At 42.3% G+C, this 14,681-nt stretch overlaps 1 protein-coding gene across 1 annotated transcript; it reads right to left on the bottom strand.

Moving 5' to 3' along the window:
• Positions 1-4,391: 4,391 nt before the first annotated feature.
• Positions 4,392-10,330, bottom strand: LOC122665019 (cellulose synthase-like protein D3). Its single transcript, XM_043861071.1, has 4 exons — positions 10,052-10,330; positions 8,619-9,527; positions 6,464-7,274; positions 4,392-6,200 (listed from the first exon to the last, which is right to left on the bottom strand). Exons 2-4 carry the CDS (start codon positions 9,506-9,508, stop codon positions 4,440-4,442), a joined length of 3,462 nt encoding a protein of 1,153 aa, XP_043717006.1. The 5' UTR covers positions 9,509-9,527; positions 10,052-10,330; the 3' UTR covers positions 4,392-4,439.
• Positions 10,331-14,681: the final 4,351 nt, after the last annotated feature.

Raw genomic sequence — 14,681 nt, 5'->3', positions numbered from 1 at the left:
AAGTATGCCGTCTCAAACGTTCCATAAATGGCCTTAAGCAATCGTCCAAGTAGTGGTACATTAGCTTTCACCATGCCATTACCACCACGGGTTTTGACATGATTGAAGAGGACCACTGTGTGTGTGTTAAATGGTCTAAGGCAGGGTTTCTTATCCTATCCTTGTATGTTGATGACATCTTATTGGTTGGGAATGACATTGAAATGATTGTCGCCACTAAAGAGTGGTTGTCCTCTACTTTTGAGATGAAGGACATGGGTGAGGCCAACTTTATGTTGGGCATGAAGATTGTGAGGAATAGCACTAGGAGACTTCTTAGTTTGTCTCAATAGACTTACATAAAGAAAGTCCTGGGGCGGTTCTATATGAGCAACTCAAAACCCATTGACACTCCAATGGACAAGGCATGCATTTTGAGCCTAGACCAATGCCCTAAGAGTGATGAAGAGATAAACCAAATGTCCAAAATACCCTATATAGCGGCAGTAGGCAGTCTGATGTATGCGATGATGTGCACGCGTCCAGATATTTGCTTTGTCGTTGGCTTGGTGAGCCATTACCAGAGTAACCCAGGGCCAGTTCATTGGCAAGCAATAAAGAGAATACTTCGATACCTATGTGGCACTGCAGACCTCTCGCTCACCTTCAGTGGTTCAGACTTGAGACTGAGAGGCTATAGTGATGCTAATTGGGCTAGTGCTAGAGACGAGCGCAAGTCCACTTTGGGGTATACGTTTGTCCTGGGAGGCGGGGCTGTCACTTGGAGTAGCAAGAAACAGACCTGCATCGCCCTATCCACGATGGAGTCGAAGTATGTTGCATGTTCGGTAGCTATACAGGAGGCCGTTTGGCTCAGGAGGTTCCTACAGAGACTTAATGTTTCTGCTCACTCAGATGACGTTGTGCTTATACACTGTGACAGCACGACAACGGTTGCATCTGCGAAGGACCCTAAATTCAATGGTAGAGCCAAGCACATTGACATACGGTATCACTACATTTGAGACATGATAGTGCGAGGTGAAGTTGTTCTGCAGCATATCTCCACTGGCAATATGTTGGCTGATCCATTGACTAAGCCTATTGCCAGAGATGTTTTTCTAGTTCACATTAGGAACTTGGGACTCAGGTGGATCTGATATGTATTTTCTTTGGGAACACTTTGTTTGTGATGGACATTTATCTGTATTTCTCTTACATTTATTAATGAGCATATATTTGTTTGAGTAATCTTGTTCGTATACATTCATTGTTTGTAAAGATGTCACCAGGCATTGAATCGACCCACTCACACTGGTGATTCGCCTCGGCGCTTGAGCGTAGCAAGCGAGATGAGCCCATGAGCATTTGTGCTCGATGCCGCCTTAGTTAGAGCTAAGATGAGATAATTACTTAGTCCAACTTGGAATATACCACACTTCTAAGTAACCTGTTAGAAGACAAATGTGAGGTTCTAGGCAGAAACCATGAGGGTGACTGCACTAGAAACTCAGGTTAGTCGCTTAGAGTAGCGACTAGACTAAGATCTACATGGTGTTTATTTACCGAGAGTGACATGTCCACCTTAGTGGGAGTTATGCCATAGCATGCACATCATACTGCATGTGCTTACATCGATCGACTGTGAGAATGACCGAATGGATCCCTACTTCATCACTGTGTGAGCCACGTGGATTATATTAATCTCACAGTACCCTTATTTCTTGAGACAATGTCATGAAAAGGACACCAAATGACGCTACTTTGACGTTCTCCTTAGGATCATGGATGATGCGGTCCAGCGGGAAGCGATTGGGAAAGTTGTTGGGGATATTTGGATTGACATGAGGGGCTCAGGGAAAACCATTGGACGTTACACCTTTGTTTTGTGACTCATTGCCCGGGCGACGTGTCATATTTGTGATCGACACAGTCATGAGTACATTACATTCCGAGGATTAACACTACTCATCATGAGGGGTCGAGGGTGTTAGATCTAGTGTAAGTGGATCGTTTGGGGTATTTCGAGACTTTTGAGAGTGATGTACTATGTTGGCTAGATGAAAGTTTGATATAGTACTCCTACCTTGTATCATCTCGACAGGTCGCACACCCCATTACCTGTATGGAGGATAACGCTGAATGAGAGAAACTTGAATGCATAATTAAATTTATGCGCCTTGTGTGGGTGAGTGGGAGATGTAAAACGATAATGGGCTAGGCCCAATTAGTGAGCCCACAAGGGGCTGGCCGCGCGAGACCCGAGCTCTGGAGGGGGTGGTCACTTAAGTGACCGACCCCTCCCCCTTTCCTATTCGGTCTAGACCCCTAGTGGGAGTCGACCAAGTGAGAGGGGCGCTCAGGGTTTTGCCTATAAATGAGTATTAGGCTTAAACCTTAGAACACATTGATTTTCATATCTTTGAGAAGTCGTTCTCTCCCTCTCCTTTAACTTCTGCGTTTCCTAGGGTTTCCATCGTTGCCTAGGGTTTTGTGATGTAGATTTCTCTAAGAGAGAGAAACCTGTAGAAATCGTGGAGTGCTCGTAACTGCAAGCTGTGTTCTATCATCCCTTCCGTTGCGTCTCCATTCTGTTCAGGTAATATCTAAACCTCTATGTTTATGGAATGGAATGCATGTTTCCCTAACACTCATAATTCAGGTTTAGGGAACTTCGATATACTTGCCGTCCACTACCATCTAGGATTTGGATCTCTCCAGCGTGTGGGGGGGGGGTTGGGGGTTGGCTGAGATCTCCCAATGAGGTCTCTCCATCTGCCACTTGTGCTGGAGAGGATAAAGCTATCGAGTTTTTCAACCTTCTTAATTATTTATTAATTCTCTTCAATCCCTTTCTATTTTTATTCAAAAGCTATTGATTTTTTGGCATTTTTTATTATTTTTTGGTATCATTTAAACTCCCATTTTTTTCTTCTACAATCGAAACAACTTTCAATACCGATCCGATATCAACTCATTATTGATCCGGTACCAGATCGACCCAAATCAAATCAATATTAATGGTAACATATGCAATATTTTGCTATGATGATTATGCCATATCACGATCGGGTCATGCCATGTCGCGGGATCACAATATAGTGTGATCCCACGATATGGTGTAATCTTATCACGATATGGCGTGATCAATATTTTTCCAGCCCTTCTTCCTCTTCATGCAATCGAATCCACTTTCATTACCAATTCAATACCAACTCTATTGATTCGATACAAGACCAACCTATATCGTATTGATATACAATACCATACGCGATATTGCTATGATAATCATGTCATATCGTGGATTACGGCATATTACGAATCGTGCCATATCACGATATAGTGCGATCCCGCGATATGACGTGATCATCATCACAATATGAAACGATCCTTCTGCCGATATTGATTTTTTGGACGATAGCAAAAATAATAATCAGAATTGATAAATAATTAAAAAAAAAACAAAAAACATTGATAGTTTTTTAATAAAAATAGAAAGAGATCGAAGATAGATAGAGACCTCACTGGGATGCAAATCCTGCCATCTGCTGAAGACTAGCAATACGGTTTACACAACTGAGAGGAGAACCGTTGTGGATCCAATTGAGGTAGAGGTCATAAGTCATATAGACAAGCCACAGCACAAAAGCTACTTGACACATTTTGCGGTAAGGGGACCCTGTCGAGTTTTGAGACCAGAAGACTAGCGGGGGGAGGAAAGATTCTTCATAAAATTTCGTAAACAAAAGAACTAGTCTGAAAACCGGATTACAGTCTCATCATCTGCTTCTGAATAAAGTATACTTGGTATGTCTTATCATTTGTCAAATTTGCTCTTGAATTAATTGGAAATGAATTCAAAATGCATATTAATTTAGATGGTCAAGTATAACTTCACTAAATGACCTATACGCCCAAAAGGCTCAAGCAAACCAGAAATTTTCTGCAGAGAAGAGCCTACTGAGGAAACAATGTGATATCATCATATCTCTGAAGCAAGCTTGGTCTAGAAATATTATGAAGGGAACACCAGTCATGACCTGGAAATCTGAGCTAATTAGTACACCATTGGACAGTTTACAATGAATAGAACAATTTATAATGAATCTGACAGAGCACTCAACCTTAGTTTTGATTGTCATTTTCCTGAACTTGCACATGAGTGGACAGATGAACAGTAAATATCTCCCCCCCCCCCTTCCCCACCCCTCCCCCTCTTAGTAAAAATCCATACTAAATGAAAGGGGAAACACCAAAAAAATAAATAAATCCAACAAAATTTCGCTTCCTCCTAGAACCCTATGGATTACCCACCCCTTCTCCATAAGAGATACATCATGTCTGAAAATGGAGGAACTCAAGATGGACAGGAATACGCAGTCACCAGCATGACCTAATGGCGAGGAAAAGAATTTGAGACAACAGAGAAAACAGGTTTACCTTTAAAAAAAAAGAAAGAATTATGGGAACTGGAACGACCCTCCAATAGCAGAATTGTTTCCGGAAGGGGGCTTGATTGCCACCCAAAGGAGGGAAATGATGATCGAGATGAGGCCTGACCAGACATAAACGATGGTGGGAGTTCTCCCTCTTCTTCCCATCAAACCTTTGGCAAAAGGGTAGAGATGAGCCAAGACCCAGAAACTGAAGAACACCCCACCTAACAATTTGCTCCATTGTGGTATAGTACTGTAAATGGTTCGGCTGAACCCAACTGCAATAGCAACCAAGTTAACCATAATGATTGTGATGGGTGGAATCATGAGGGATGTCCACTTGACAATATAGAGGTCAGCAAATTCATCATCCAAGTCATCACCAGCTGACTTTGATGTCAATGTGAATGAGATCTCAATCCCAGCAATCACTTTCAGTAGCCCTTGAAGCACAGCAGCAAGGTGGGCACTGGTGCCTCCAATTAGCCAGAACTGCTCATTCCTCCACCATTCCTCTAGCTCAATGCCTGACCACCTGATCTCAAGTATGGCAAGCATGCAAAGAGTCAAAGTGATGGTCAGCAGGTAAACAAGGAATGTGACATTCAGGGTCTGCACGATGAACTGGCCAGAGAAGAGGGAGAGTGCTGGAAGGAAGCAGTAAACAATAAGAAAGACAGAGGTAAAGGGATAGATTCCGACATTGAGGTAGGCAATCCTCTGCAGAAGCTTCATCTTTGAGCTGGCCAGAAGAGCATTATTGCGAGAGAAAAAGATCTCAACAGACCCAGTGGCCCACCGGAGTACCTGGTGAAGCCTATCAGTTAGATTGATTGGAGCAGTCCCACGGAAGGCATCACGCTTGGTCACACAATACACAGATTTCCATCCCCTGTTGTGCATCCGATATCCTGTGACAACATCTTCTGTCACAGACCCGTAAATCCACCCGACACGGTGGCCCCACTCAGTCTTGTCCTCATACCAGCATGAAATGACGCTGATTGCCTCTGCGACTGTAGAAGCATCAAGAAGGTCACGAGGAATTGTTAGAGCACCTGGAGGACGTCCATTCTTCACTGCTGGGTGATCAGCAAGGGGGCGACCTTGGAACTCTGCAACGGGGATTGAATCAACGAGGAAAGATGAGTTGCCAAACTTTTTGGGAAACGAAGCTAGGTTCATTTCTTCATCATCATCATCTCCCATTCTAAGGGCCCGGTTCTCTTCAGGGGTATTGGCAACTGAAGCCTTCCGTTTGCGATGGCCCAAACAGCAGCTACAGAAACCAGTGTTGTGATCTTTTGATCGAGGTGGATCAAAGCCATAGAGGGCAATCCTGCGGAAAAGGCATCCAGTTCCTACATATACAGGACCTTGAAGACCATCAAGAGCACGCATGTTAACATCAAAGAAGACAGTATTATGGTTGGCATATCGATCAGAGGGGTCGATACCCTCAAACCTCTGAGGGAATTGAACATAACAAAGGCGATCACCACCACGGTCCATCATGAAGCACATGCCTTCTCTCATTGCCTGGGAATTATAGATGTAGTGGTCACAATCGAGGTTAAGGATGAAGGGCCCGTTGGACATTATGGCGGAGGCTCGAACAAGGGCATTCATGGCCCCAGCCTTCTTGTTGTGATCATAGCCAGGACGCTTCTCACGGGAAACATAGACAAGCAAGGGGAGACGGATATCAACATCAGCGAGATCAAGGAGCTTGGTCTCGTCAGCAATGACTTGTAATGGTTCATCACTGGGAGGCTTCAACATCACCTGTAGTTGAAAATCGCATGTTTAGCTTTTCTTTTTGTTTGGGAGGGGGTGGAGGGTAGAGGAAAGGGAAAATAAAACTCTTTTAATCTCTCCATCGCTATTAGAAGTATGCAGATCAAACCTAGCGGATAATGTCCACAAAATCAATGTGGAGACAAAATTAACTATTTGTTCCATCAGTTTTTCTTTTGTGTAAAAATAATTTGTTTTATCACATTATAGTCAAGAAGAACCATAATATCAAACTTTATTGAAATGGTTACCTGTATGATACCAGCATGATCACCCTTTGAGTGCTCTGGCGCAGGATGCAACCAAGTGCCAGGCCAGTGTGTTCCATCAGCCATCCAAGTTGCTTTTCGTACCTTAATAGGTTCCATAGGTTCATCATCTCTTGCATTTTGTCTCTGCATCTTCATGGCTTTGATCTCCTCCCGAGCATGATAGGCATCAGAACGGCGCCGAATAGAATCAGGAAGGCCATTAATCCGGACCTTGAACTCATCATACTCACGTTTAACTCTTCTGCGATCCTTGACAAAATCAGGGCGCACCTTGTTCTTATAAGGATCTCTCTTCAGATTAAAATAAGACTCTGGATTCCTGGGTTCTATGTCATGTTTCCGGCAGAATGGAACCCAAAGATTGGCAAAACTTGCTGCTTCAGCCATGGCCTCAAATGTTAGAAGGGCACCACCATCATCAGAAACATAGCAAGCAAGCTTTTCAACAGGGTAATCAGCAGCAAGAATTGAAAGAATTGTGTTCGAAGTGACCAGAGGTGGCTCTTTTTCTGGATCTGCAGTGGAGACAAAGACATCTATGCCTGGGAGATCAGATTTTCCAGTGGGATTGTAGGGGCCTGGTGTTTCAAATTTCTCTTTCAAAACAGCAAGATCTGTAGAGCGATTAACCGGGTTGAACTTTGGCAGCTGATCAAGCAGCCAGGAGAAGGCAAACCAGATTTCACAGACCACTGACATACCCCAAAGCCAGATTGCATCTTTATTTTTGTGCTTAATCCTCCACATCAGAAACAGGGAAAGCACAACCATTCGAACAAAAATTAGGAGCCTGTGAGCATAGAACAAAAAGACAGGCAACGAGGAAGTGTTAGCACATGTTATTACAGAAGCATTACAAATGAAATATAATATTTTTGTATTTTAATCTATGGCATGGATGAATCCCAAAAAAATGACAAGGTTAGAAATCAATTATGTACAATTACACTAAAATGATGTCATTGAGAAAAATATTTTTTATTTGAAATGTATTATGAGCATTTGCAATATAATACCCCTTATAGATAGTGCAGATTCATCATCTCAATGCAGTAAATAAATGGTACCAAAGACAAAATCCTCTTGTGACAGATTAGACCTACTGGTTAAATCAAAGAATCAAACTATCGACTCAAATATCCCATTTCAGATAGTCAAAATCAAATATAAAAAGTAACAAAAGGGAGAATCAAATAAAGTAAAATAGGAATTAGGAATGTCCCAAAGGAACTGATTTTCAGAATATTATGATTATTTCATATGGCTTTACTTTCAGCCACAGAGCTCCCCATGATGCTTCCAGAGTTTGGATTTATCTCAAGACACCTGGACGTGTACCACAATTTTCATGATATCGAAAAATTTTTGGTGCCAGACATAATTTGGATCCCTAATTTAAGTAGATAAACATCTCCTTCTTGTAAAGATCCAGAATGAAATACTCCCACTACAGAATCATATTATAGGAGGAGGAATCTACAATAGGTGGGTAGTTGTGTAACATTGAAAAATGACTAAAATCATGAGACCAGTAATGCATAAATTATTGAAAATCATTATGATGACCCTTTCAACTTACACAACATTTTTTCCAACAGTTCCAATGACGGACACAATGTGATTCCCTTTTTGCAAAGCATGGAGAATTAGAAATGGAAATATAATCACAATTATTGAAAAGCTGGTTTTCACCAACAATTTCCAATCACAATCATGATATAGAAATGGCAGACTTATCCATATTATTCAGGTAGAAATCGACGTTATGAACTCCCAAGCAAATTCTAGCAAGAGCAAAAAGAATCTATTCTACAACATTGGTGATGAGATCATGACTTATAGAAGGCTCTTTCCTTTTTTACTTTGAACTCTCAGTACATTTTGTATTAATTTTTTTAAAACATTAACCAATGAGTCATCATCCAATCAAAGATGATCCAAAGGGAAAGAATTATGGCAATTTGCAAATTGAAGACATATCATTTCATCCCTGGACCTTTTTCATTCGATCATATAAAAATTAAATGTGTAATGCAATAGAAGCATCCCATCCAAGATAAGTAACAAATCTCTTTATCTCACTTTTAAAATTTTCAAAATAAAAATAAAAACAATCAGAAAATAATGGCAGTACCTATATGGGCTGATAACTGCAGCAGGGATCCTTAGTTTGCGTGTAAGTGGCCTCCAAGGTTTACTAATCAGTTCTTCGGGTTCATGAATCCCATCATCCTTGTCATCAGAAAAAGCCCCCTCTTTAGGCCATATAGCATTCCCATACCCGTATGTCCCCTTGGTTTCAAACAGCCAACGGTTCTGATCAAAATCCCCAGTCTGGCTCCTCATTAACATTGATTTGGTTGATTTCATCAAAGATAATCTCCTTTCCATCTTTGACATCCCCGCCGGCGGTGGCAATGATAATGGCCGTCGATCCTCTGGCATCTCATCTAAATCTGCAGCATTATAAGGCTCTTTGCACCCTGGGCATACTGCACCACCGGTCTTAACAGCATCTATATAGCAATCCCTGCATATCTTGAAATCGCATTCACAGGGAAGGACATCTTGTCCTCGCTCATCACTCATGGCTTTCCCATCACACCCATGTATAGCACAGGAAGATCCCTTGGCACCAGCCATCTGGGGATGGTTTGCTTCAGATTCACTCACCTTGTCCATGAGATGAGCCCGAGTGACACTGTTAAACCCACCAGTGAAAAGAGAACTTGACACGTACTGTTCTTCAACCTTTTGTGAGATAGATGGATCCATGGGCATATTATCAGGACTTGGTGGTATGTGCACCGTATAGTTCATGTATTCAGCACTGCTAAGTTCACTATCAAGGTCATCCCTCGAGTCCCTCGAGTCCCTGGAGTACCGAACGTACCGTCCCGACGAAGTTCTCCGAGCGAAAGTGACATGTGGAGGAGGAAGAGGAGGCTTTCCTTGTTGTGGTTCAGAAGCATCGGATGCTGTCGATAGATTCGATCTGCTTGGCAGGAACTTTTTGGACGCCATAGAGAAATCCTACCAGACGCTGAAATTTCAGAAAATAAACAAATTCTATGAGCAATGTTGTTCTTGCAGAAACGTTAAGAGATCGCTTAGATTGGTTGAAAATCTTGACCCAAAACAACAAAAAAGGGAAGATACGGAGGTCTGGCTTGATAACACTAAATCAACCTTGAAGAATTAATTTTGAAGAATAAGCATTCCAAAAGGAAGGATAAAAAGACTTCAGACGTGTCTTTGGGGGGTGGGGGAAAAACAAAAAAAGAAAAGTAAGAATCCATAGCTCAAAGAAATTTCGAGCTTCAATGGAGATCGAAGCAGAATGCGTTAAAAAACAGTAAATCCAAAAAACTCCAACGAAACTAGCAGCAAAATAAAAACTTCCAAAAGCAGCAATCATAGCCAGCTAACAATTTAGCAACGAGTCATCGACCAACCTAAAATGTCGACGAAAAAAATCAAGGCAATCCCGGAACTCACTGACAGAAGATTACATTACAAATTAATATACGAACTAATCCCCTAAAAACTACAGTTCTGAACCATTACCTCTTAAAATACCAGATGCAGTCCGAACTTTAATGCTTTGAAGAAAAAAATTTTGCCAGTCCAAAACTTTCAACTTGAATGAGATACAGACAAATCGTCTGAAAGTTTCATGGAGAAACACCAACAGAGACCAAGTCTTCTCCAAACTTCCAGACTGAATAAGCCATTCTCAACATCAACTCTTTAATCCACTCACAACATCGACATGAGACTTTGTCTTCTACTAATGACACTGTTTTTGAGCTAAAAACCTCGAATTAAAGCTGCTCAGAAGTCGATTGCTCTAGCCAAAACCTTTTCTTTTCGTGGATCGATCGATCGATATCAAAACTTCAAAGGTCTCAAGACTAAATTGCAGAGATTTTCTTCAGACAATATGAAGCAGAGACGATAGATTTCAGCTTCTTATTGCGTTTCTTCTTCTTTTTTTTTTTTTTTTATTTCTTTTGTGTGCTTTTTTCTTACAAATGTAGAACTGCGGAGAGTGGGAAAGGCGGATATCGAGGAGCCGAGTGGGAACGAATTTATAGGGAACCCTATACACGCGGATTGTATGATTTTATATGCTGACATGGCACTGGTACGCTGTTTAATGGCTGTACGATTGTTTGCTTCGTTGAACGTTCAATTTCTGTTTCCGACAATGCCCCTGGGTTTTCGTGAAATTTGTGAGAATGGTCCCACGGAACGCGTTCCAACAACAGTGGGGCTCTGATAACACCGCATCGTGTGGTTCACACGATTCGGTTGGATCATATCCACGCGTGCTAATGACGACGCGTGGCACATTCTTCTTGCTTTTCCTTTTTTTTTTTATCTTCTTCGACCATTTGACTTGGCTTCGTAGTGGTCCCCACGGAGTTGAGACCAAAAGATTTATGTTTTGTTGGAGCGTAGAAGTTGCTTGTCGATTTTTGATACCTGTAAATGAACGATTAGGATCACATGATCGTATCAATTTCTTTATTTTCTATGGCTCCAAACATGGTAGGAACATGGCCACCCAACTACCAGTATGCATTAGTGTAATAGAACGAGCTACGCAGATTTTATTTTTCTCTTTATTTATTTATGTTTTGGTTGGAAGGAAAAAGGTTGTCTCCACGTTTACAGATATGAGTTCAGAATTCAGACCCATCAGCAACGTGACATGCAGGGATGCTCTTGCATGGATACTGTGCCCTTAAATTCTCAAATTTATTTTTATTAAAAAAGGGTCGAAGTTTCCTGTGGAGGAAAGTGGCCCCTATGTGCATGTGAGGGCCAATGAAAGCATAGGCGTTGGCATCATGGGGCCAGGGGATCATTCACTCCTCACCCTATGTTTGTACGAAATCACATAGGGGGTAGGCCCTCACGGGTCACCGTGTGGTAACGGCTGATCTTTCTTATACACACATTCTACAACGAAAACTTAATCATTTAAATAATATGTTGATGGTATAGCAGGATATATAATATCCAGGATCGAATTTAAAAGCTATTAGATCCCATTCCATTTCTTTTTACTCAAAACTACATTTTCATTTCCATGTTATTTACATCAACATCCAATATTTACACAAACTATAATGTCTAACCCACTCTGTCATTTCACCAATATTTTTCCTTGTTAAGGAGATGGCATAAAATATGGGATTGAATTTTCTGTATCTATTATTGATATAATGGGCAGTATATATACAAAATAATGTGAGGGTCAATCACCCAACAAATATGGAAAGAGCCTAATCTATTCCTAAGAATATGTTACAGGACCAATTATCCTAGTTATGGGGTAGGTATAAAAACTCATATGGTAAGACTCCCCCTCAAGTTTGAGCGTGCAGGTTACAAACACCCAACTTGGAGCTTAGGTGATGAAACAGTTCCTGGCCAAGTGACTTGGTGAAGAGGTCGGCCAGCTGATCAGAGCTAGGAACCTTTGTAGGACAAATAAGGCCTTGTTGGAGTTTCTCACGAACCACATGGCAGTCTATTTCAATGTGCTTGGTGCGTTCGTGAAAAAACAGGACTAGAGGCTATATGGATGGCCGCCTGATTGCCATAATATAGCGGTGTGGGGGATGTAGGAGGGATCCCTAAGTCAGTCAACAAGGTAGTCAACCAAGATATCTCACAAGTTTCAACGGCCATGGCCCGATACTCGGCCTCCGCAGAGGAACGTGACACAGTGGTCTGCTTCTTTGTCTTCCACGAAATTGAGCTAGAACCTAGTAGGATGCAGTAGCCAGTCATGGACCGGCGAGTCATAGGACATGTGGCCCAATCAGAATCACAGTACCCATAGAGCTGGAGCGATGTAGCCGAAGAAAAAAATATGCCTTGCCTTGGTGATGCTTTCAAAAAACTAGGGGTGTCAATAATGCCCGGCTGGCCCGAACCCGCCTTGAGCCCGGCCCGGACCCGACCCTGATCTCCCAGCCCGAAGGGCGGGTTAGGGTTGAGTTTTTGGCTGACCCTGGCAGGGTCGGGTCGGGTCTAGGTTAAGACCCTGGGCTTAGCCCGGCCCGGACCGGACCGTACCCTGAATTAGTTATAAACATTTATATATCTGAAAATACCAAAATACCCATAAGAGATGATAACCCTAATCCCATATTCCCTTTTCATTTTCAGTTTTTCACCCTTCATTCTTCATCCACGAGAAACTGAGAAAGCTGTCGCTCGACTAGCCTTCTTCTTCCTCGGTTCCTCCTTCCCAGATTCGCTATTTTGTTTTGTTTTGTTTTGTGTAGGTTGAGAAAATCATAAAACTTGCAGAAACCTAATCACCTAGTCCGAAACTCATACTTCTTCGTTCTTCAAGCTCTGAACCTCGGCTGTTCGATAACCTTAACGGAGGTTAGAGTTACTTTCTGTTATTTTCTGATTTGGGTGATCGATTTGAAATCTATAATTTTCTGAACTTTTGGTATATCTCTAAAAATTGAGATAAAAAAAATTCGTCTTTATGTTGGTTTGGGGAATCAAGAAGACAGAGTGTACTATGTCTGTGTAGCCATGGAGGTTGTTTATTGGGGATTTAGGTTGGTGGTTATGGTTGCCGTTCTCTCTTCTACTAGCGTTAAGGGTTTCAAAAATCATGAATCGACCAAGATAGGTATCATTTTTCAGGCTAATTAAAGGAATTTTTGCATTGATTCTGATGTGACCTGAATTTGGAATAGGTCCCTCAACCCTGGCAGGGTCGGGTCGGGCCAGACCGGGTCAAGGAAAACCCTGGCAGGGTCGGGTCAGGGTTGAGGGTTTCTTGACCCTGCCAGGGTTGGGTCAGGGTCAGGGTTTAGGTTAAGATCTATAGGGTCAGGGTCAGGGTTTAGGCAGGCCCGGCCCAACCCGACCAATTGACACCCCTACAAAAAACGGAGCAATCGATGCGCAGCATCCAAATGTGGTTGGCGGGGCTGATGCATAAATTGACTCAGAATGTTAACTGTATGAGCAATCTCAGGTCGGGTGATAGTGAGATAAATTAAGCGCCCAACGAGCCGATGATAAAGGGATGAAACGAGTAATAAATCCCCATTGGAATCTGTGAGAAGTAAATTCTAATCCATAAGCGTGTCCGCGGTTTTGCTCTCTGTGAGGCCACAATCTGACAAGATGCCCAAAACGTATTTCTGCTGAGAAAGGTATATTCCTTTGGAGGAGCGAGCAACCTCAATGCCCAAAAAATATTTTAAAGGACCAAGATCTTTGATGCAGAAATGTTGAAATAGGAAATCCTTGACTGAGTCGATCAATGTAGCAGAGGTGCCAGTGATGATGATATCATCCACATAAAGCACTATATAGACACATTCGTTATTCCTCCGTAATATGGATAAAGAATGGTCGGCCTGAGACTGAGAAAACCCAAACTGTATAAGGGCACCTGAGAATTGAAAAACCACTGGTGCGATGCCTGTTTTAAGCCATATAAGGATTTAGTAAGCTTGCAAACAATATTCTCCCCCTTTCGACGATAGCCGGGGGGTGGTGTCATATAGACATCCTCCTCAAGGTCCCCATGTAAGAATGCATTGTGAACGTCCATTTGATGTAATAACCAGCCCTGAACAGAAGCCATAGCAATATGAGTGTGGACAATCACTAGCTTGGCGACAGGAGCGAAGGTATCATGATAGTCAATACCCTCCACCTGATTGTACCCCTTGGCTACAAGGCGAGCTTTGTAACGCTCTATGGAACCATCAGAACGGCGCTTGATCTTAAATATCCATTTTGACCCAATCGATTTTTTCCCTTGGGGTAAAGGCACTAGAGACCAGGTATTATTCTCAGATAGGGCTACAATTTCAGCTTGTATCGCATCACGCCACTGTGGATATTTTATGGCCTTGGCAAAGGTTGCAGGTTCACCTGTGCTAGCAAGAGAGGAAAGGAAGGCAACATGTTTTTCGGAGAAACAGTTATGTTGTAAATACCTGCTAAGAGGATGGGAAGTACCTTGGACCAATGCCGAAGAGGGTAATTGCGAAGGAGTAAATGAGACATGATAATCATCGAGATGCTTGGGTGGGACCCGATTGCGTTGGGGACGAGTAGGGGGTAAAGGAGGGGTGGGAGAGGGTGGTAAAGAAGGGGAATCGGCTAAGGAGGGGTGAGATGAATCAGATGGAAGTGG

Source organism: Telopea speciosissima, chromosome 6, assembly GCF_018873765.1.
Source record: "Telopea speciosissima isolate NSW1024214 ecotype Mountain lineage chromosome 6, Tspe_v1, whole genome shotgun sequence".
In the NCBI taxonomy this organism is placed as follows: Eukaryota; Viridiplantae; Streptophyta; class Magnoliopsida; order Proteales; family Proteaceae; genus Telopea; species Telopea speciosissima.
Note: the sequence above shows the minus strand (reverse complement) of the source record. Positions and strands in the feature narration are given on the sequence as shown.